The sequence below is a fragment of the Carassius gibelio genome, chromosome B4, assembly GCF_023724105.1.
Source record: "Carassius gibelio isolate Cgi1373 ecotype wild population from Czech Republic chromosome B4, carGib1.2-hapl.c, whole genome shotgun sequence".
In the NCBI taxonomy this organism is placed as follows: domain Eukaryota; kingdom Metazoa; phylum Chordata; class Actinopteri; order Cypriniformes; family Cyprinidae; genus Carassius; species Carassius gibelio.
This window is the reverse complement of record NC_068399.1, coordinates 23,877,403-23,899,792: the sequence shown is the minus strand read 5'-3', so window position 1 is coordinate 23,899,792 and position 22,390 is coordinate 23,877,403. Positions and strand designations below refer to the sequence as shown.

General features: G+C 39.1%; 1 protein-coding gene across 2 annotated transcripts in view; it reads left to right on the top strand.

The window, feature by feature from the left end:
* The window catches only part of LOC127956739 (forkhead box protein P2), a 101,268-nt gene that overhangs the window by 40,779 nt on the left and 38,099 nt on the right, over nucleotides 1–22,390 (top strand). Inside the window, exons 4-5 of one of the 2 annotated variants that reach the window (XM_052554909.1) lie at nucleotides 818–995; nucleotides 20,301–20,390. In XM_052554909.1, coding sequence (XP_052410869.1) covers nucleotides 828–995; nucleotides 20,301–20,390 — 258 coding nt within the window. In that variant the 5' untranslated portion in view covers nucleotides 818–827. The remainder of the gene's footprint in view (nucleotides 1–817; nucleotides 996–20,300; nucleotides 20,391–22,390) is intronic. The other variant, XM_052554910.1, reaches the window with a different exon arrangement.

Below are 22,390 nucleotides of genomic sequence, written 5' to 3'. Positions count from 1 at the left end.
TTTTTTTTTGCTCTGTTTGAATTTGGTGTTTGAATTTTAATTGTGTTCGGCGGACGGCACTAAATATATGGAAATAATGAATATTTGAATATGTGATTAAAAGAAAAAGGAGGAAGGGAACTAGTCTATATGTGACAAGCTTTTTTCTCTCATCATTTGACTAGCAGGTGAATTTTATTTAGCTTCAGCTAAAAGAAAAGACCATTATATCGTTCATCACCGTACAGAAGCATGTGATTTGTAATTCCCCCTCTTCTCCCCTCACCTCCTGTACCAAATTTTAATTTTGCATGATTAGCTGTGCGTCATTAAGCAACTCCGTTCAGTCGAGACGCAACGGGGATATTTTAAGACGTTTGAACAGGGGGAAAAAAGGCTTCATACGTGTTATATTTCAAATATGCTCCTTTGGAAATTATTCACACCACATTAAATTCACTAAATGTATTTTTAAGCACACCATGTGATGTTTATCTGTGTGTGTGACGGTCAATATGCAAAAAAAGGAAATATAATTTTTTTTAAAAAGCATGCATTAAGCAAAATTAAACAATAAATAAATAGAAGGCAGGAAGAAACGTGCATCTCTTTGTATTGCTTCATTTACACAGTGAATGCATAATTCCACCCCCTCCCCCCGTTAAATGCTTTAATTTGCAAAGGGAGCAGGGGTTGATAATGGAAAGCTTTTTTTTTTTCTTTCTTGCCCCTATTTTTCCTTTTACTTTTTTATCCCCCCCCCCACCCCTTTTTTTTAGGAGGCAACTAAAGGGGATTGTAACAAGAGCCTTAACCGGTGCCTCTTAATCACTTCTAGGTATTAAGTCATGATGCAGGAGTCGGCCAATGAGACAATAAGCAACAGTTCAATGAGTCAAAATGGAATGAGCATCCTAAGCAGCCAATTAGATGCTGGCAGTAGAGATGGAAGATCAAGTGGGGAGACGAGCAGTGAAGTAAGCGCAGTCGAGCTGCTGCATCTGCAACAACAGCAGGTAAGTTGCGTCTCTCTCCCCCCTCGTCCGTTGTCATCCGCCGCGCTCGGTCTCTTTCTCTCTCTCCCTCCCTCTCTCTCTCTCTCTCTCGCTGGCTTTCACATAGGGCTCAGCAGGCAGCTATTTGACTGACACCCTTCAGTTGTGCACATTTAGACAGGAACTGGACTGTTTTATTGTTTTATTCTTGTTTTTACTGTATTTTAGTGTTTATTTAGTGGCGGTTTACATTTAAGTTTAGTGTAATGATAAGGATTTCAAGAGTTTAGTGCAGAAATCTGGTTGAATTTGGGCTGTTTTTGACTTGTTTTGTAGGTGTTTTGGTGCTTCTGTGCAAGAAGCGTACTGGCTGAGTTTGCCAAGCATGTGTGTTTGTGTGTGAAGTACGGAGCCTTGCTCGTGTTTCTTTGTTTGTGGCCACTAGAGGGCCTCCTTATTTGACTTCACAACACCTTTACAGCTCATTCACTCCAGAAAACCCAACTGACCAGTGCATGTTGTATTTATTTCAAAATATATATAGGGGATGTTTGCATAATTATTTTGACTTCAGAAACAGCACAGTTGTGTACTGTATGCATGTATGTATGTGTCTCGGTGCAGTGAATGATGGGTTTGACAGCTCACCAAAAGAGCAGCATGAGAGGTCAGGCTGAGCTCAGGGTTAGTCTGCTGGCGGTGTGGAGTGTGTGTTCACTTATTCACTCGCAAGTGTGTCATTGGATGTGAGTATGTGTCTGAAAACAGAATTTGTGATTCCTCAGGCACTGTTTGTTGTGTTTTCAAGGATTTAAGTAAGACTTTCAATACTTTTTCCATGTTATTTTTTTTTGCCATGTGAATGTTTTACTACTAAAATGCTTAGAAGTAGGCCAAATAATTGCACAATTATTGATTTTATATTTTTAATGTATATTTATATATTTTTTATATATAATTCCTAATAGTATTTTCTTTTTTTTTTCGGCATTATAAGTTTATAGCTATTAAACAGCAGTTGTTTTTATTACTATGATTGTGTGTGTGTGTGTGTGTGTGTGTGTGAGTGAGTGAATTGCTCTGTCCTGGTGACAGCAGCTGAAAGCAGCCCATGGGCCCGTGGGTAAGACAGGATCAGTGTAGCAGAGTGAAGTGTGTCCTGCGGCTCTTTGTGGGCCCCTCCGAGCGCCCCCCCTTCATAGCCACCCTCTCCAGCTGGTGATTACAACGGCACCCCCATCTCACGGCCTCTCCTCCCATTCATCATCACACCGGCCGTCTCTCTCGCTCTCTCTGTGTCTCACACACGCGTCTGATTGGGGTCAACCCCCCCTGCTTTCTCATTACTGACTTCTGTTTTAACCTGCACACTTCAGCGTGTGTGAGATCAGTGTTCGGTGGTTAATGCTGGGTCCTACAAAAGTGTTTTTGTAAACTTGTATCAAAACCATTATTGATAATGGTTCATATTTGTGAATTGTTAGTAGTTGATCAATGATGCTTTATAATTATTATAAACCTATTGAAATATTTAACAATGAACATCTTAACTATAGGTTTATATTAATTATGCAAATGTCAATATCTATATATTATATATTTGGTTTGTATTTATTATGATCAATATATTATAAACCGACTGAAAAAATAAAGTGTTAAATATTAGGAATTCTAAAGAATTATTGTAATTTAAAATTAGAGATGGATGTTTTATATAAAATATTTTTTTTATTGTTACAGTAAGCACACATAATTCTAAAAAATAAAAATGTAATATTGATATTCTAAATATGAATGTATATAAATGTGCATTTAATGTAAAATAAATAATAAAAATTTGTATATACAATAAATTGTATATTCAGTGTCATTATTAAACAGAATACAGTAAAAGCCAAAAAAACAACTAGCCACAGAATCATCAAACAGACATATTAATATTATAATTATATCAATAATGATGATGATGATGATGATTATTGTTATTATATTCATTATTATATAATAATCACTGTTATTTTTCTTTCTTGTTGGTAGAAAGTTAATGTTGTTTTTATTGTTTTACTATTACTGTACACACAAATAGAAATAAAAGTGATAATATTACTGCATTTATTAGTATTAATAATAATTAATAGTTTAACAAGTTAACAATAGATTACAATAACAAATAACATTGATCTTGCTTTATTCAATTGTAAAAGTTTCATTTTATACATATTTAATTCTATTCCTTTTATTTATCATTATATTATATTATTACAGTGTTATTATTCCTGTATTACTTGAATAGATTTAGTGTTATCTGTCTGTAGATAATCCACACTAAGAGTGGAAGAAAAGGGCAGTGTAAGCAGAAAGAGTGAAGAGAGGAGAGATAAGTGCCATAGAGACAGTGGAGAGAGTGACAATGTTTGACTTCCAGAGAGCGAGCGGGAGAGCGCAGACAGACGCATTGAAATGAGTGGGCCAGCTAACAGGCCTCGGGAGGCTTTTTAAACGGAGGCCAGGTGCTGTTAACTTCACACACTTCCTGCACAATTCCCTCTCACACACACGCCACAGTCAGAGAATTCCTACACATCCGCTTAATAACCACCTAGATCTCTGAGTTTTGGTGCTGTGTGTGAAAGAGAGCGAGAGATGAAACAGTCCAGTTAAAAATGGCCGTTAGTAATTGAACTATTGAATATTTTTTAACTTTATTTTTTAACTTTCTTAATCAGAAAAAAACATTCAGAAATTTCAAATTGCCTTTGATCTTTTTTGTTTTGTTTTATTATTATTATTTATTAACAATTTTTACATTCAGTTTTACAGTTTGTTGTGGCTATATTTCTGCCAACATGTTCAGAGACAGATTTACACTTGCTATACATTATATTTCCATAATAATCTTCTTATGAAAGAAGCATTGCAGCACTGGAAGTTTATTTATTTTTATTTTTTTCACGTTTCTGCAAGAATGGTGGTAAAGGACCTGGACGTCATTGATCTGTAGGCTGTTGTTAAATGAGCTTTTAATGTTGTAATATTTATAATGATGTTTGTATACAAGAATGTGTTTGCATATATCTGTTGATTATGTGGTGTGATATAATGGAACCTCTAGATGATTGTTCTAGTATAATAATCTGTGATCATATGGATGTATAGTTAGCCCAGGGGCGTTCCCTCCGAGGTAAGGGAGTCAGTGTCTCCTCAAAAAATTGGATGACAAAATAATCGATATTACAAACCTAAATCGCATTACAATTTTATAAAAAAAACCACTGTCCAACAGCGACACCAGCAGGTAAAGTTACATCGGAGGCTTGTCTCCCTTCAGTCCATAGACAGCGACTTTTCTGGGTTGTAATTGAGAATGAATTGGAGAAAGTCACGTGAGAGAAGGCGATGCGTCCATCGCTCTAAAATTAGATATGATCGGTTATGATTGCATGTGATTGGTTCATGCAATAAATCCCACCTCTTGTTTTCCAGCGAGCTCCTGGACTAAATTAAATTATGGCATAATCGACAAACTATAAAGTATATAAACCGTTCTCCTGCTTAGATAACACTACTTTCTGTCACATCAAAATAAAGCGTGAAATGCCTTTAGTTATTATTTTGAAATAAATATAAAAATGCATAAACAATATGAAATGTATAATTAGTATTAAAAATAGTAAACAAAATGCAAAATAGAATTATATTTGTTGTCTTTTTATGTAATAGCATATTTAACCAGGAAAATCTGACAACATTAAGCGAAACAGGGACACATATATAGGCCTAAATATCTATACATATGTGTATGTGTGTGTGTGTGTGTGCAACTTCTGCCTCATTTTAAAACACCACCACACACCACTGAGTTAGCTGTACTCTGCAATTTAACTTCCTGTCCTTAGAGGAAGTTCTCTTTGGGAAATATGTGTAAAAAGGGTGCCATTATAAAATGCACATGCCATGCATTTTGTCTTCATTCATTAAAATTCAGTTATAGATTCTGCAGTATTTTATACTATATAAACATGCCATTGGCTCGTGGAATATTTCTGTTTTATTTATTTATTTTTAGATCAGCCTCTTTCTTTTTATTAGCCACTCTTCCACGTGTATTTATGAATGTCGTGTCCAGATGCACAGGACATTGTTCATGTTATATTTTTCTCCCCTGCTAACAGTGATTGTTACAGGAAGTCACTGGCCCAGTGTAAAAATGACAGCAATTAACCCGACATTTTAGCTTGAGGAGAATTTAAGATGAGACGCCTGACAGCCAGTGTCAGCCATATTTTCCCCGTCTTCTCCAGGTGTAAGAGCAAATGAAATTGGAGGTAGTATCGCAGTTGAGGGAGCCACTTGGGGAGGAGGGAGGAGGTGTCCATGGAAAATGAATTATCTAAATAGGACTTATTTTGCACTTATTTACTTCATTTTCCACAACGATTTTCCTGGAAAATATCCATAAACAGAAGCATAACCGAGAAAAACCACAGTGCTAATTGATATTCAATGAGTCTTACTCCATCATCACCCCACAAACACATTAACACACATGCATGCATTCAGAAGAGGTGGGAGGGATAGTCTCTAGGGGTCCATTGACTGTCATTCAGGAGTGGAAAGTAACAAAGTAACGCAGAGACGCCACACAAACAGCCAGTCTCGCTTCCGTCTCCCCCGCTGTCCACCGGGAGCTGCGAGTGCAACATCTTCAGGCAGGGTGATGACGGCTTTCGCCGCTCATCAGCCAAATAAAAGCCCCTCTGATGCAAATAGCGCTTTGCCCTTGAGCATAATTTAAAGCAGTAATCACCCCTGGAGTCTCTACCGTGCAGATAGTGAAAGCGAGGTGACTGTCTCATTTACACTCCAGCACAAAGAAGCTCATTAGCTTTATCACACCGGCCCGAGACTCCTCCACTACAGTGTGTAAATAACACACACACACACATACGGTTTCATCAGAGCCACATTTCATAAAGCTTTCACAAAGGTTGATACTAGAAACAAAATAAAACGCATCTCAATGACTTTCCGTGGTTATTATTTCACTATCAGCAGACATCGTTTTGACATATAGAGGCGTGATGCTTCTCGCGATGACACTGCAAGATATAAGGCTCTCCGTGACGGATGTGCATGCTTCGTTCCTCCCTAGACAACAGCAGGCATTATTCTATTATCACCATTGAGCTCAGATCCTGGAGTGGTCATTTGTGTTTAGGCCACATAACATGTGGCTGTATGGAATTTACAGTGCGCCTGCAGTAGTAACTCCATTTCCCATCGGCCTCTCCAGAGACCGAGTGAAATGTCAAGCCGTGGCTTTGAAAGAGAGATCGAGCGAGGGACAAGATGAGGAGGGGGGATTTAGAGAAAAAGGAACAGAGTGAAATCTGCTGGAAACAAACACTCATGAACATTGCTCATGCTTGGGTGGCACTAGTAGCGTCATGGGGGGAAACACAGGTCAAAGACGTGCAGGTGAGACACACACACCTTCAGTCTTAGAGTTATGAATGAAATGAGCCACGTTTGCACATTTAGGTAACAAGGGCAATTTTTTTCCTTTTTTTTGTGTGTGGAACAGAATTATTTATATATTTGCAAAGGTGACTTATTACCTTACCAGTGCTTATGTAGTCCATCTTTTTTTTTTTTAAATTATTATTTAATATTAATACAATATTTTACAGTTTTATATATTTGTACTTTTTATTTTATTGTTTTCTATACTCTTATAAATACCCCTTTTTAATTTATACTTGTTGTATTTTGTTTTATTTAATTTGATACCACTTTATTGATTGAAGAAGGCTGATTGAGAAGGCTGGGAGCAAGTGGGATATTGGCAAATGTTATGACTCAATATTAGACTCTCCTTGTCCATGGCTCAATGTGTTAGCGTATGGGTTAACCATTAGGCCATGACTCTGACCAGCCGCTTGTGTTTAGCAATTGCATTTAACCTCAGTGTGTAAATAAAACTCCGGCAGTCAGCCAGTCAAGATCAATGACCACTTCACATCTCATTTCCTGCTGTTTCGATGTTTTCCAACAGCCCTGCCTGCAGAAACGGCCCTCAGGGCAGAAGCCTCCACTGGAGACCAAAGTGACATACTTTTACGTTTTAAGACTTTGGAGCAGATGCTTATGGGTAGTGTAGTTCTTTCCCCAAACCTTGATCAACTGAACCAAAAGCTGTATTTCTCGAAGCAGGTGATTCAGAGCAAGGTTCCCGAGAGTGGGGAGTCTTTTAGAGTCGCCTTGAACTCCGACGCAATAAAAACATGGTGAGGAAACTAGAGCATCCTGAACCTCATCCTCCCAGTATCTCTGACAGCCTATGACACCACAAACCATTTAACAGAGCTTAAAAAGCTCACATATGCAGATGCCCGGCATCTTAAGCTGACAACCAAGAGGCAGGATTTTCTAGAAGGCAGCTTTGGAGCCTTGTGAATTTAACAAGCATGTCTAGTATTACAGTTTCTTTCCGGTTTATCCATGAATAGTAACAAATCAGCCTGTGAAACGCCTGCCTGGGGATGTTTGTATGTGAAGGTTTTCCGGAACAAATATTAAAATGATGTAAATCTGGTTAAGGAGTCGAGGGCTACTATTGCAAAAGCTGTTCTCTCCCCCCCGTTCCCCCTGTTCCTCCCTCTTTCTATTTACTATGCACAAGGTAGTCAGATGTTGCCACTCTTCCACTTGAATATTTGAATTCCATAATGCTGGTAGAGAATGAGTGGGAGAGGGATCGTATGAGTGGCGTCTGGCCTGGCTCATAGCTCACTGCCCCCAGACACTGAATACAAATGTAAGAGACCCTCTCAGCTTGCAGCTCTTCAGGGCTTTTCAACAAATGTTGTAAATAAGCCCAGCCTCAGCTCGCAAATACACAAGAGGCTTTTCAAATGCACGCACATGTCACTTAGCCCAGGCTTGCAGGCTTTCTCAGTGGGTGTTATTTCTGGGGGCTCGTCCGGGACATTTTTATCTTTAAAGTGTAGGATCGATGCTATATCCCCTCTCCGTCGCTGTCATTTCAGCCCAAACATCTCCATCATGAGCCAGAAAACCACAGAGATTGCACAAAAAACAAGAACTAGCAGCATACGCCAGCCACATTGTGCGTGAGAGGGATTGAGCGAACGTGGCGATAAGGAAATGCTGTCGTCGTATGCAAAACATGAATTAAGGTTGTGTGTGAGGCTTCATGCTTGATTTGACGCTAAGCTGATATTGCTTTCACGCTTAAATCTTCCAATGCTACTCCATTTCAATTGAAATGTGATTGTTATTGCTAGAGGTATTTACCAGGAGTTATTTGATGCATGAATTTGCCCGCTGGGCATTTTCTCAGTTGTGTGGCGACATGGGTGCTTGTTTCGGTTTGGCTTAAAAGAAGTTGCTACTAAAGCAATTAGCTGTGATTTTTACCATGATTAAGAGGTTTTGAGGAGCTTTTATAAAACATTGGCACCAGCAATATGATCAGATACTGAAAATCAATATTCACAGACAAGTATTGTAGTTAAACTGCTTAATTTCGGTTGTGCAAATGTTGTCTGTTTTGATATGTGGCTCATCCAGTCTTATTTTATATCTCTTTTTTATAATTATATGTGATATACTTCATGTTGTATATACAAGTTGTGGTTTATATTGCCAGGCATGCATGTTTTTAGATGGTGACCTCTGTCATTTCTTTTGATGTAGATCGTAGTCACTTCTTTTTAACAGCCCATGTAATTGTCTAGTTATGTTCAGACATGTTAAGAAGGGAGTGATGATTCTTTAGGGATGTTCATCAAAGCATAGAAAGGGGAAAAAAGAATGAGACAAGGGGGGGTGGGTTCTCTCATGGTCGAAATAAGTCAACGACATTGTGATGAATTTTCTAGTTAGGAGAAATTACATCCACTAAGTTGAGCTACCTCAGCATGAAATTGAAAAAGAAGCATTTCTTGGCCATTTCCATTCTTGATTCAATGAAAGATGTAGATTAGCTGTTGGGAGGGGGGAGGGAACTACAAAAGTATTACTTTTTTGTTCACGCTAGGTTTGCGAAATAAACCTCATAAAAGCCATATAGGCCCGTCAAAGGGTTTGTTTACGGGAGCGAGTGTAGTCAGGCAGTTAGCCGGCTGATTATAGCAGATACATGGCATGTGAAAACACAGAGCCGATGTGTTTGAGTGAACACGTATGTTTATCTGCGCATTGAATGCATCTTAATCGCCGCATGTCTAGGGGTATGTGTAACAATCCATAACTCTCTGTAATCAGCCTGAAACCCTTAGAAGAGATCTGTCTCTTTCACTGAAACATTGACTGATAGGTGCCGTGTGTCAGGAGGGAAGATAACTCAACCCCAGCTCAGCTCACTCAAAAGGTCAGGAACACACTGTAATTGGAATATTCACAAGACAAACGCTACAGATCGCTGGCACACGTAGCCGGGAGGGCCCGGGGCCCCAGCGCTCCGTCAGCGGGGAGGATTGACGGAGATGCATTGGCCCACCACCAGCTAGATGTAACACTATTAACTCTGCTGATCTACAGCACAGCCCGACGCTCATTGAGATGGGCTGGGAAGATCCATCACCCAGGCTGAATGGACTAGAGGCCCACCGCAAACTAATGACAGTTGAACACTCAGGTAAATGGACTGAAAACAATAGTTTGTCTTCACCTGGAGTGGCTCGTGCTCTTGTAACCCGATTCCATTTTGTGGTGATCATTTTTCCTGCGCTATTGAAAAGCGATAATGTCAGAGCACCATTTTTGAGCTTCCTTCAGCACGTATTTTCCAGCTGGAGGAGAAACCGCATATTGTTTCACAACGTGCTGTCTGTGGTTAGTTGCACCATAATCAAGGGGTTGTGCTTTACATTAAAGGTCACAAAGGGGCCAATCGACCTTTGTGGGTAACAGTGTAAGAGCTCGCCATGGACCACACATGCACACTCAGACACACTATTGACTTTTAGAGTGCTGCCAGGAGGGTGATCAGGCAATATATACAATTACCTAAATGAGGATATATCTCATACTTTTAGTTGAAGCTACCATACATACTTACCCTAATATATGGCTAAAAGAAAATGGATTTGCATTTTTTTAACCTTCCTACCTGGAGTACATATGTGCGTTTGTATTTTCATCATGGTCATGTGTACTGCTTTTGAGACCCTGCACAGACACTTCTTTTGTCAATGGGACTGAGAGATTGAGACTGAGAGAAAGGCTCTGTGCTATTCTCTTTGCCTCTAGCTGTGTACTCCACTATATGTGCCTCTTAATAAGTTCTTGTCAACAAACACAATGCAAACAAGTCCATTCGCTCAGCCTGACAAAGGCTCTGTGCTATTCTTTTCCTTTTTTCCTCCGGCCTCACTCTAAATGAAGTGTGGCATGTGCGCTCTCTCGCCCCTCAATGCAACATTTATAAAGAGGTATTCCTCTGACCGTGTGATGCTCAGTGGCGTGGAACTGTGAAAAAGAGATGGATCATAATCACTTGAAAAAGAAGCCAAGTGCATCGAGCACATGCTAGGAAGTGGGGACTCGGTCGCCGCTTCGCTCTTCCTTTATTTCCTTCCCTGACCTGCACTTGCTGGCACGTGTTGATGGTATAAGTGAAAAGCAGTCTCCATTCTTGATCGTGCCTCTGTAAGGAAGTCAGATAAAAGGCCCAGTAGAGTCACCTTATCTAAACCCAGATGATATTAGAGTTGTTCCGATTCCGATACTAGTATCGGAAATATCTCCGATACCACAACAAATTCTGGCATCGGCATCGGCGAGTACATGAACCCATATACCGATCCGATACCATTTTCTTAAAAAATACCTAGTTATGACCGCAAGCTTTGCCTAACCGCTGCACGGTTCTTCTTCGCTGCTCAAAATGCATTGAAAACACAGGAAGTTGTGCTGTGTTGCCACAAGCAACCCCTGTTTAGAGCAGCGAAGAAGAAATGAAAACGCGTTAGCAGCCCTGATCTATATATGACTGGATCACTCATCACATTCTAAACTGCCAAAAGACAGTGAAGCCGCTTCTATATTATAGATCAGTGGTTAGCAGTATGTCTCTGTAGTACCGGTAGTTACAGACTCTCAAGTATATTCAGTACCGGCAGCTGCGTTCAGTCGCTTCAGTCAAAGCGCAGGGCTCCAGACAGTAGCCGAATATATACTAGTGTCTGTGAATATTAAACTGCAAAATACTATTTAAATATTACTCCCGCAAAATCTACATCTCTGTGGGTGACTGGCACAGATGCGCGAGAGCTCGCTGTTTTGTAGTCTCTGCTGTGTGTCATGAGGACACGAACGCATAAACCGTCACTTCATGAGAATTTACCGTTTCATTTGAGAATACTGTCATATCATAAACACAGACACTCAAAGATCTTCATGGCAGCCCATTAAAATAAATGTTTGGTTTACATGAGTAAATTGACAATATATAAAGCTACTGTTGTAGCCTACAGTAATAATAATACGTCTCTATAATAATAATAATTATGCCTAGATGGTTGCTTGTTTTTTACTTGTTTTGTTGTAAAGAGATTATCTGATTAATAGATCTTTTTTTATATTCCTAGACTTATTTGTTGCAGTTTTTTTATACAGTTATATTGTAAAACTTAAATACCTTTTTTAGTTTGCGGTGTTAGATTTTTGGCTGCATTTGAAGTTCTTTTTTGCATATGAAAATAAATAATACTGTCAAATTCATGTTAGATAATAAAAATACTGTAATAAATACAGTAGTTCACCATGTATTTGTTCATGTTTTATTGAGGGATCTGTCTGAAGCACACCATAAAAAGAATTCTAGCAATTTACACAGGGCTAGTAGTATATACAGCTGTATATACAGATACACACCCAGGTATCGGATCAGTACTCGGTATCGGCCAATACCCTGAGCCCAGGTATCGGAATCGGTATCGGGAAGAGAAAAAGGGTATCGGAACATCTCTAGATGATATACAGCAGTTGAAAGCAAGGTTTTACCAAAGCCTGCCGTTGAGAAGCAGGGAGAGATCGAATTTCATAAGTAAAGGAGCCAGACAGAGATGTGGAGAAACAAGGTCTGAGCTCCCAGAGAGATACAGAGGAGGAGAGGTGCTTGGTTTCAGAACTGATCTGTGATGCCTCTTTATGAAGCATCTTTAAAATTAAATGCATTAGATTATATGATACCAAATTGTAAGTTGTTACTGTGCAAATTTTTTTATCACAAGTCTTGTCCACCAGTAAAAACTTTTAGAATCCAAAAGAAATAGTTACTCCATAAGCGAATGTACATATCTTAAAATATTTAAATATTTGAATATTTCATATTTTAGTATTTACATCAAAATACTTTTAAGATTTATAAATTAAATTACGATAGGCAAGTGAAATTAATTTACAGTCGGCAAATGAAATGTTGGCAGTGTAATTTGAAATCTTAGCTTACCTAACTGAGCAAGCATAAAAATCGTTATTGTTGAACAGCATACCTTTCCTAAACAAGCTTCATGAATAAAAGTATAGTACCATTTATGTTTGTAGCATAACATAGTTTAAAACTAGGCCTAGGAATCTTTCAAAAATCACTCTAAGCAACAGTAATAGTGATGCTCATCTAAGCAAAAGCATCAAATTAGAGTAGAAATGGTTTTTCTCTTGCTCTTTTCAGTACGTTTCAGGATTTCAATGGGATACAGATGTTGTTTTCAGTACGGGGCCCCTGCCGTCTAATTCCCTCCACAGGTTGCTGGCGATACTGTAAACTATTAAACTTGGTCCAGTGCAAAAGTGCGGCGCGGATTTGCGAGAAACATCCATAACGGTGTCTGCAGGAGGCGGGAAGCATATGAATGTTTGTGGTTGCAGTGAACGGAGGAAGCCGACTCTGTTTGGCCTGTTATTGCTGGCACTGTTTCCCCAATGAGGGCCATGCACTCACACACACACAGGCACACATTGCTGTTGTCTACACATACACACTCACCCTGATGGGCTGGACAGACTCGTGTTTTGTCTCCTTGCACTTGAAAAAATAAGTGTGAGGTTACACAATGAAGCAGATCTCTGTTTTCTCTCTCTCCCTCCCGTAAATGCCCGGCTTTCTGGGGTAGAAATGAGCGAATTCATCTCGAATTCACCAGGGAGGGCTGAGCTATGCCTCTGTGTTTACAGTGGCAGAAAGTTAATATAAATTTTCATCAGAAGGGGAAGTTTACACATATGATTCTATTTGTCCTTCATTATTAGCACCTGAGACTGGGCTGGGGAAGCATAATTGTCTACAGACACAGGCCAAATAGATGCAAGGGGAAGGCAAATAAGCACACCCCAAAATAATTTTATGGTTGTGTGTTACAATCCCTCTCCATGGGATCCTTAATCTAGAAAATCAATAAACAAGAAGCGAGCGAGGGAGACGGAGATATGAGGTGTGGAGCGAGGAAAGACGGGAACTGCTTACGAGCGATTGAGAGGAAAAAGCTGGAGAAGGAATGAAAGGAGAAAAAGAGAGAGCGCAGCTCACAGAAGCCCATTGTTCTGCCGGTTAGCTCGCGCTTGGCCCTGCAGCTGAGGAGCGTCTCCACGGACCGGCCCGCGAGCTGCACACACCGCTGATTTATTGAGTCATACATAAAAACACTCATTATTCCCACATCCTTTTCTCTTGTCTGAGAAGTATGGCTTTTGGCTGAGGAAAAACACTCTGTGTCTGTATCCACAATAACTGAGATCTCGCTCTCTTTCTCCATCTCGCTCACTCCCCTCTCCTCATTTTTTATTTGTGTCAGCTGCTGGAATGGATGCTGCGAGCACACGGTTCATCCTTACTGGACATGTTGCTGTTTTCCCACTTGAGTCCTTTTTAAAGAACTAAACTCAGACCACACAAGTCAAAGTCATTTATTTGTTACATATGCACATGGTGGATAGACAGAATTTTCCTTTAGCTAAAGCCAGAAAAGGAAGAAGAAAGTTGAAGACCAAAAGAAGCAACAGAACAAAGAGTGATGTATGTTATTTATAAATAAATCTAAAAAATCCAAGTGAAAGTGGCAAGTTACTAATACTAACAACACATAAACAAACTAAAAAATAGCTAATTTTTCCTCTGAGTTTTTAAATATATTTTATTAATTTAATTCAATTTACTTGGAATGATTCTAATTACTTTTATAATTTTTGTTATTATTATTAATATTAGAAACAACAATAATTTCATCATTAAAAATACATTAAACTATTTGTTTTTTGTTGTTGTTATTAAATGTAATTGTCATCATCAGTTTTCATCATGTCGATCTTTCTTATATTTTGTTCTAATAATAAATTGAGATTACTTAGTATTATTTTGTTTTATTACATTATTATTGTAATTAATTTGTATCAAGAATGCATTAAATAATAATCAAATTTTAGGTTAATAAATAATTAATAAATAATTTTATTATCATTAAAAGTAATTTTCATGATCAAAAATACATTAAAATATTATTACTATAAGTGTTGTAATATTAAATGGAGCTTGTTAATTACTTGAAAATGTTTGATGGTATTCAGAGCTTTCACATAAAAACTAAATTCAGACCAAATTGAATATTTCCAGGTTGCTAGTTTGAACTTTGTTTGTCTTCATAGAGCTAGGTGCAGCTTCAGTCTTTGGAGCTCAACAAGCCCGACCAGCCTCTCTGATAAGCCCTGGTTCACCGTCGACTGGAGTGCTAACACAGATCACAGCTATGGATGACCTTTGATAAAAGGCGGTCTGTTCCGCCCTTGTCAGTCAGCCTCCTCACAACAGAGGTTGGGACATTGTCCACACACTGACCTACTGCCGTTGTGTGTCCAAACGGACCTTTAACGTGTTCAGCTGTCATTCATACTGACGTGCATGTGGCACCCAACGTAGGACCACTGCAGGGCTGTTATGTCCTCAGTGCACGTCTTGTTTCTGAAATCCGTGCCTGGAGCGATGCTTTCTATTCATGAGTGGCCTGGCCCCTCATCAGACCCCTATGTCCTAAACACACTTACATAACAGATATGGTGTCAATATTTTGCTGTCAAGAGTGGGGCCCTATCTTTGCACAGACCGCACAGACCACCGGCCAATCAGCTCTGTTTGTTTGTTCAGCTTAAACTGTTTGTCCTTTGTTTTTCGTGGCAGCCGACTCCTGTTGGCTTGATAAGGGCTATGCTCTCTCGCTCTATCTCTGTCTTGTAGTGCGTCTTTTCCACAAGCCGAGGGTTGATGTGCCCTCTGCGACTGCAGGCATGGAGATCTTCTGAAGCACAAAACTTCCAACGAAACACGTGTAGCATTCTAATCTAGAGTTGTTCGGATAAGCCTTGCGTCACAAAAAAAATAAAAAAATCGTGATGCATTTGGTCACAGTTGCGACGGTAAAAGCTTTGTTCAAGTGCTGATCCTTGAGAACGAGGATGCGTTTTTAATGATGTGCTAAGCTGCGACTGGCTGCTAATATTTTTCATGCTTGTTTTAGCGCCGGGAACATTGAGATGTATTCCTCATTACCCCTGTGTTAAGTCTTAACACAGACTGCCTGGTGAAAGGGGTGAGAGAGTTGACATATTGTTTCTTTCGCCTGTCTCTTTTTCTCTCCGGTGAGCTCCGCTCGGCTATTAACGTAGCTGAGAAACGCCTGTGTAAACATTCGTGTTTTTCTCCCAGTTTCGAATAATAGTGACCAGTATCGCCCCTTCCCCCCCACCTCGCTTTCTGAAACCAATTACAGCTGATCCATTTGGGCAGAATGATATTTTCATAAGGATTGCCAAACCCTTACAATCATGTGTTTGTGTGCGTGTCTTCCATGTGCTCTTCATTGTACTGAATGTGCAAGTTTGTTTCTTTCTGTTCTTTTTTTTCTCCCCCTCCCAGTCCTTAGAGATAGATATCAACATCAAATATGTTCCTGAGTGCCTTGTTATTTACGCTCCAGCCCGGGTTCTCCTTGAGCTCCTAGCTCTGAGGAATGTGATGCATTGTGCTGTTTATACAATGTGTGCATTAATGGATGGCAGCACGCATTTCTTCTACACAGCAACAAAACTTATAGGGTAAAGAAAAGCAAAGCAAAGCAAGCAGCTTTCAGCCGTCCAGCAAAACTTCAGTGGTTGCTTTGCTTTTGTTGAATCTGGAAAGCACCCAATATGCCTTTGTGTTGCATTCTGGGTATTTTCACACCAGGGTGAATATCAGCTGTATAATGCAGTGTTGTCACTAATAAGGAATGTTTTTGCAGCATTACAGGACAAGGACAGGTGAAGAATTCAGCTGGAAACATTTAAAGGAATATTTCAGCCAAATAGTGGACGTTCTGTCATCTTTTACTCACCCTCAGCCCATTATTCCTATCCTTTATGACTTTTTTCATTCATATAAAAAAAATAAAACAATTCTGGTCACTCTTCCATATAATGAACATGAAGGAGAACTGAGACTTCAGAAGGGCAAAATATATATAATTATAGTAGCCCATTTGGCTTGTGTGGCTTGTTCTTTAATCAGTAAGTTGCAAAAGCATGCAGTCTTATGGACTGTTTACCATAGTGTTCAGATCACTGAATTCAAGAACCAGATCAGTCCAAATGAATCTTATAGACTGGTTTGTGAAGAGATTCAGTGAATCTGATTCATAGGTTTATGAATTGGTTGTCTGTTTAGTTTGTTCTTTAAACAAGAATATAGAATCATTTGGACTACATTATGCATTTATGGTGCTTTTTGGTCTTCTTAGGCCAGTTTTATGTAAAGAACAGACTGAAATTTAACCTGATTCATTAACAAACTATTTAGATTCATTGAACCTGTTCACAAAACTAGTCTGAATGATTCATTCAAATGAGACTTATCTGATTCTGGAACTTTTATTGTTACTTTGCAGCTTACCAGTTTTCATTCACATTTGTTATATTGAAAAGTGGCCCAGAATAGTCTTTTAGAATACAATTTGTGTTTCACTAAAAACTGAATGAGTTTGGAATGAGGATGAGGAAGTAAAAATCCCATGATTTCTGAAGAACTATCCCGTTAACTGTTCTAAACAAATGTTTTTTCTAATATGCAAAGTGGAGTTGATTACATTCCCCCCCTTCCCAGAGTTTACATTCGTAATGGAAAAGCCATTAAACGTCTCCGCCCGTGTGCTGTGGGAAGCGGCACTCTCCTGACCTCTGCAGTGTATTGAATGACTTCTTTGACTTTGTCCTTTTATTAATCAGAGTACAGCGAGTCTGTATCGATCGGTGCGCGGATAAACATTTCCTCCTGTTAATTGTTGTGCCAAAGCCATTAGCCGACCACTAAAGCCACATGATCACAATCACCGCTTGGATGGGCGTGAAATCTCCCGCAATTTACAATCTCATCCACGCAGTCCTGCCAATAATGACTTTGCGAAGGAACTTATAACTCACTCATGCATCCTAAAGTACCATGAGGACCATCACTAATCGATAAATGCATCATTTAGAACGGAAAAATAAGGCAGGGTGATTTGCAGAAACTTTCTTAGTGTACTACTTGATTAGTTCGCAAAACATAAATCCTTGTTTTTTTTTCCCCCAAAACTTCCAAGTAGGGCCTATGCCCCATTCAAACTGCAAGTACTTTTTAAGTAGATTCATGAACCTGCTCGCAAAATTTGTCTAAATGATTAATTAAAATCCGACTTATGTTTCTGTAACTTTTGTCACTTTGCAGCTTGCCAGTTCCCATTCACCTTTGTTATATTAAAAAAGTGACCCGGAATAATATTCTTCATAATTTTGTGTTTGAATCCATTCTTTACATAAAACTGGGTTCAGAAGACCAAAAGCATTATAAATGCATAAAAGTCTAATCAACTTTAAATTGTTCTGTACAGAATAGACTGAAGAGACAGCCAATTCATGAACAAATTAACCAGATTCATTGAATCTGTTCACAAAACTAGTGTAAATGATTAATTCAAATCAAACTTATCTGATTCTGGAATATTTATTGTCACGTTGAAGCAATAAGTGACAACAAAGTTTGATTAAAATTGACTAAAAATATTAGTTGGAAAAATGTGAAATCTTGTTTTTTCCCAAAACTTATCCAGTTAGATAAGTATGCCACATTGAAAGCACAAGAATCAGGTTGATGTCTGTTTGGTTTGTTCAAAGACAGGACAGGACAGGGAACTGATTTGAAGTAGTCCAGCTCTCCTCCACATCCTGGTGTCCCCTGAAGTATCAGACAACAGCTCTGTGTGTGTGTGTGCATCAGAGGAGACAGATCGATGCGGTTAGGACCCAGCGCCACTGTGTTGTGTTTGTTTACCAGGATCTTGGAGAGCCTGGCTCCTCACCGCACAGCCAGACAGACAGTGGCAGCTCCTCACCCTGTCTCTTCATAATTGATCAGGGGGATGGCTGCCTTCCCAGCGGGTTAAGACGTGGCAACTTTTCCCCCTATCTCTCTCTCTGTCTCTCTCTCCTTCTCTCCCCCTGTTTGCTCAGCATCTCAATGTACTAGTTCAAACATTGTTCTCACCAGCTGGCAGAGCAGTGCCATATGCACATCCTGTCAGGGCAGCTGTTGTCATGGATACTGGCAAGCACCAGGAAATAAAACAAGCCCTTGATTCTGCTGGAAGAAGTGTCACTCTTTATCTGAAGGAGATTTTTTTTTTTTTCCGCGCCCCTCGACCTTCGCTCTCCTCTTCCCCGACAGATGAAACACCTGTGAAGTTATTGTGTTGTTTATATTGCTTTATTTATTTTGTTGCTTTCTTCTTGTGTCGGGGCGCTGAGGCCGTCTGTGGCAGTGTTCACAGAGTCGTTGTTCACTTCTGTCTACAGTCGATATACAACTCCTGGAAGTCTGGAAAGAGTTGCTGTCCTTTGAAGGTGTGCATTAGTATTACTGTAGATACATGAGGAACACTGTAAAGTACATAATTTCAACAACCTGCCATCAGGCTTACACAAATATACTGTAACATGAAGAAAAAGGAGTGGATGTTTCCTTATGCAAAAGTTAGTAAGATGTTAAGGGCGATTGTTATTGCTTTGGGAATGTGGTGGTTACTAAGGTGTTCTGAGGTGTTGTTTGAGCATTGATGTGGTCATGTGGCTGGGCTAGGACATTTCTAAGTGGTTTTGATAGGGCGGCCTTGGTTGTTGCTTATTGGTCAAATTTAAAAGAGCCTAGAGCATTCACTCATGCAATGTAAATGTATGTTTTTTTTCACCCATTTTTTCACCAACATGCTGTAAATCTTCAGTTTGATCCCCTATAAAAAAAAAAAAAAAGTAATGGGTATCAATCTTGTCAGTAGCAAAAGGAGTCAGACGATTATTGGCACCGATATTAAGAATTTTGTAGTTATCATATCGGTTACTTTCAAAACCGATTTGCTAATAAAATAATTTGAAAGCTTTTAAGGAAAGTTTTTTGTTCACAGCCCTTGTTATCCTTTTTTATTATACGTCTTATTTTTACACCAGACTTACATATCGGTTCAAAATATCGGTTATCGGTCTACTTGATCTGTAATAATCGGTATCAGCATTAGCCCTGAAAAACACACATCAGTTGACCCCCTAGCATAAACAAGTAGAGTTACTTTCTTTACTCATTAGTTTAATGAGTTAAGTTTAAAAATTAGGGTTAAAGATTTGAATAAACCCTTAACATTAAGGATGAGCAATAGGAATGCTTGCCTTAGCAACCAAATATTCTTGTATTGTTGTATGACATTGGATAAGTAGGTATCTGGAGTGATTTGGTAGAGAAGGGCCAGCATCACCCATGTGCTCAGAGGCCCGGCTAATGCTCAGCTCCTTGTTAATTCACTCCTGAGGTAATCTGATGTTGATTTTGTCAACTTTAATTACAGCTTCTAGGAACACTTCACATCGCCTGCCTCTACTTCAAATTGATATTATGAATATGCAAATGGGCTGGTAATTTGCAGAGAAGTGGGTATTTCAGCTGAGCACACACTAGACAGGTCAATACCACTGACACTCTCTGTGTGTTTTTTCCCCTCTTGCTCTTCAGAGGTGCTAGACAAACTGTATTTATCTTTCATCACGGCTTCATGGATTATCATGAAAAATGTATATCTGAGAGATTCTTCATGGCTCATCAACAACAATGAATAGTGTAGTGGATGGAATGCGCCGGGTTGATGTCACCTTTCACAGTGTTTGATATTTGAGTGTGCTGGAGTTGAAGGGGAGGAAGAAGGATGGAAAAAAACTAATTTTGCGTCCCTTTTTTCTCTTTTCTTTTCTTTGCAGGCCCTACAAGCAGCAAGGCAATTACTCCTACAGCAACCAGGCAGTGGCCTGAAATCTCCAAAGAACAACGACAAACAGCGTCCGTTGCAGGTGAGCAGTTCCTCGCTAATCTCTTAAGTCCATCCATAATACATGGTGCTCTGGAAAAGATTTCCTCTGTTCCAGCTACTCTGTTTGATTTGGCAATGTAATTCTGGAGCTGTCAGTAAAATTGTTCAACCTGTCAGGCCTGCCCTTCTCCAAAAGAAACTAAACAAAATACCTCACACCTGAAACCTTTCTGTTGTTTACAGCTACATTACCTCAGCTCACTGTCAGGCAACCTTGAAATCTCTGCTGTCAAAAGATATTGACATATTAAAGGAATATTCCATGCTCAACTGATAGCATTTGTTTCATATTCTTGATTAAAACAAAAAATAATACTGACTTGTTCCTTGTCTTTAAAAAGGCATTAATCAAGGTTGCAGTGAAGAATTTACTATGAAAGTGAATGAGGCGATTTTTTGATGTGTAGCTTATAATTTTTCTGTTGAAGTGTACTATTTGTGTTATAAAGCTGTCTAAACCATAATTTTTCCAAGTCATTTGAGAGATTTATGAGTTACATTAAAATGGCAACAAAGAAAAATGAGATATAACTTTACATAGAAGCTGTTAGTAATCTGTTTCTCACTCTGAAATCAAGATAACTCACATTGTTAATGTTTTGTGGTCTAAAAGTGAGTTTTAACATTTATAGATTTTGCCCCATTCGCTTCATCTGTAAGATTTTACAAAGTCAAAATTAAACAGGCTAAATGAAGAATAAAAAGCTTTTGGCAACTTTCTATTGGATTATTTACAATACAATTCCGCAGAAACCAAATATCAGCTTTTCCTGGCTTCCTGTAGCATTGTGTATCCTAACTAGCTGTCATTTGTACCCCTCCAAGATAATTTGCCATTATTGATTCCAGCTGCGCCGCATTGCTGTTGTCGGTGATTTGGTAAAGGTCACAGCGGCATTGCACACGTCGCATCCCCTATTACCAAACCTGTTTACTTACCCACTGAGTGCCGATGTGTTATTTCTCTCACATCCCCACAATACAAACGTGTCGCCTCAAATTATGTAAGCGCTTGACATCTGCCAGGCTACATATTTTTAGGTTTAAATTAAGTGTGAGAGAGAGCGCGCCCTCCTCCCTGCTAATAAGTGCTATCAGCTAGCGGTGGTTTACCTCATTAATACCCCGTGCATTTAATTAAAGGAAGGGAAAATTGGTGCTAACCCTCGTCGTTAATATTTTCACAGAGTATAACAATGGCAACACCTTCTCCAAGAGTCTCACCCTTGTGTATCTAATTATGCGGAAGTTAAAGATTCGGTCCCTTTTGCTTTTAATATATTCAGGCCTGTTTGGGCAAATATGGCTTTTGTATTTGAGAAAGTTTTTCCTTTTGTTTGATTATTTTTTTGCCTTCTGTGCAAAGATATTAGTTGTAAAGCAAAGCCTAGGTGGATGCACTTTCATGTATCTATTGTAGTTTCGCAGCCGTCTGTATACTCAGAGAATGGATTCCCGGCACACAGCGTGACTGCAAATTGCAGTGCGATACTTCCTGAGGAAGCCGAGTGATATTGGATGAGGAAGGTCTGTGATAACTGGTGGCCCATGACCGAGCCCCTGACTCTAATAACACCAGAGGATGGTAAATATTGAATATTTACATTTGCTTATACCATCCTTGCCTCTTGTTAGCCATATGAATCAATATGAATCAGGGCTTGTTGAGTGCTGTCTTCAGGTGTAGTTAATCAATGCTGTTGAGTCTTTTTTTTTATTTTTATAACTTATTCAGTGCTGTTTTAAATATCTAAATATCTAGTTAACCTCTATTTCCCAACAAATATTCCGTGCTCATTTACCCAATTAAGCGTAATCAACAATTTATTGATTACCCCGAAAAGTATTTTGACTCATCCCTATTTTTCCAAAAAAAAAAAAAAAGGCTTTAAAAAAAAAAATCAAGATTACTGTTATGTACGTACAATGGAAGTGAATGGGGCCAATTTCTGGAGCAAAAATTTTAAGCTTGTAATTTTA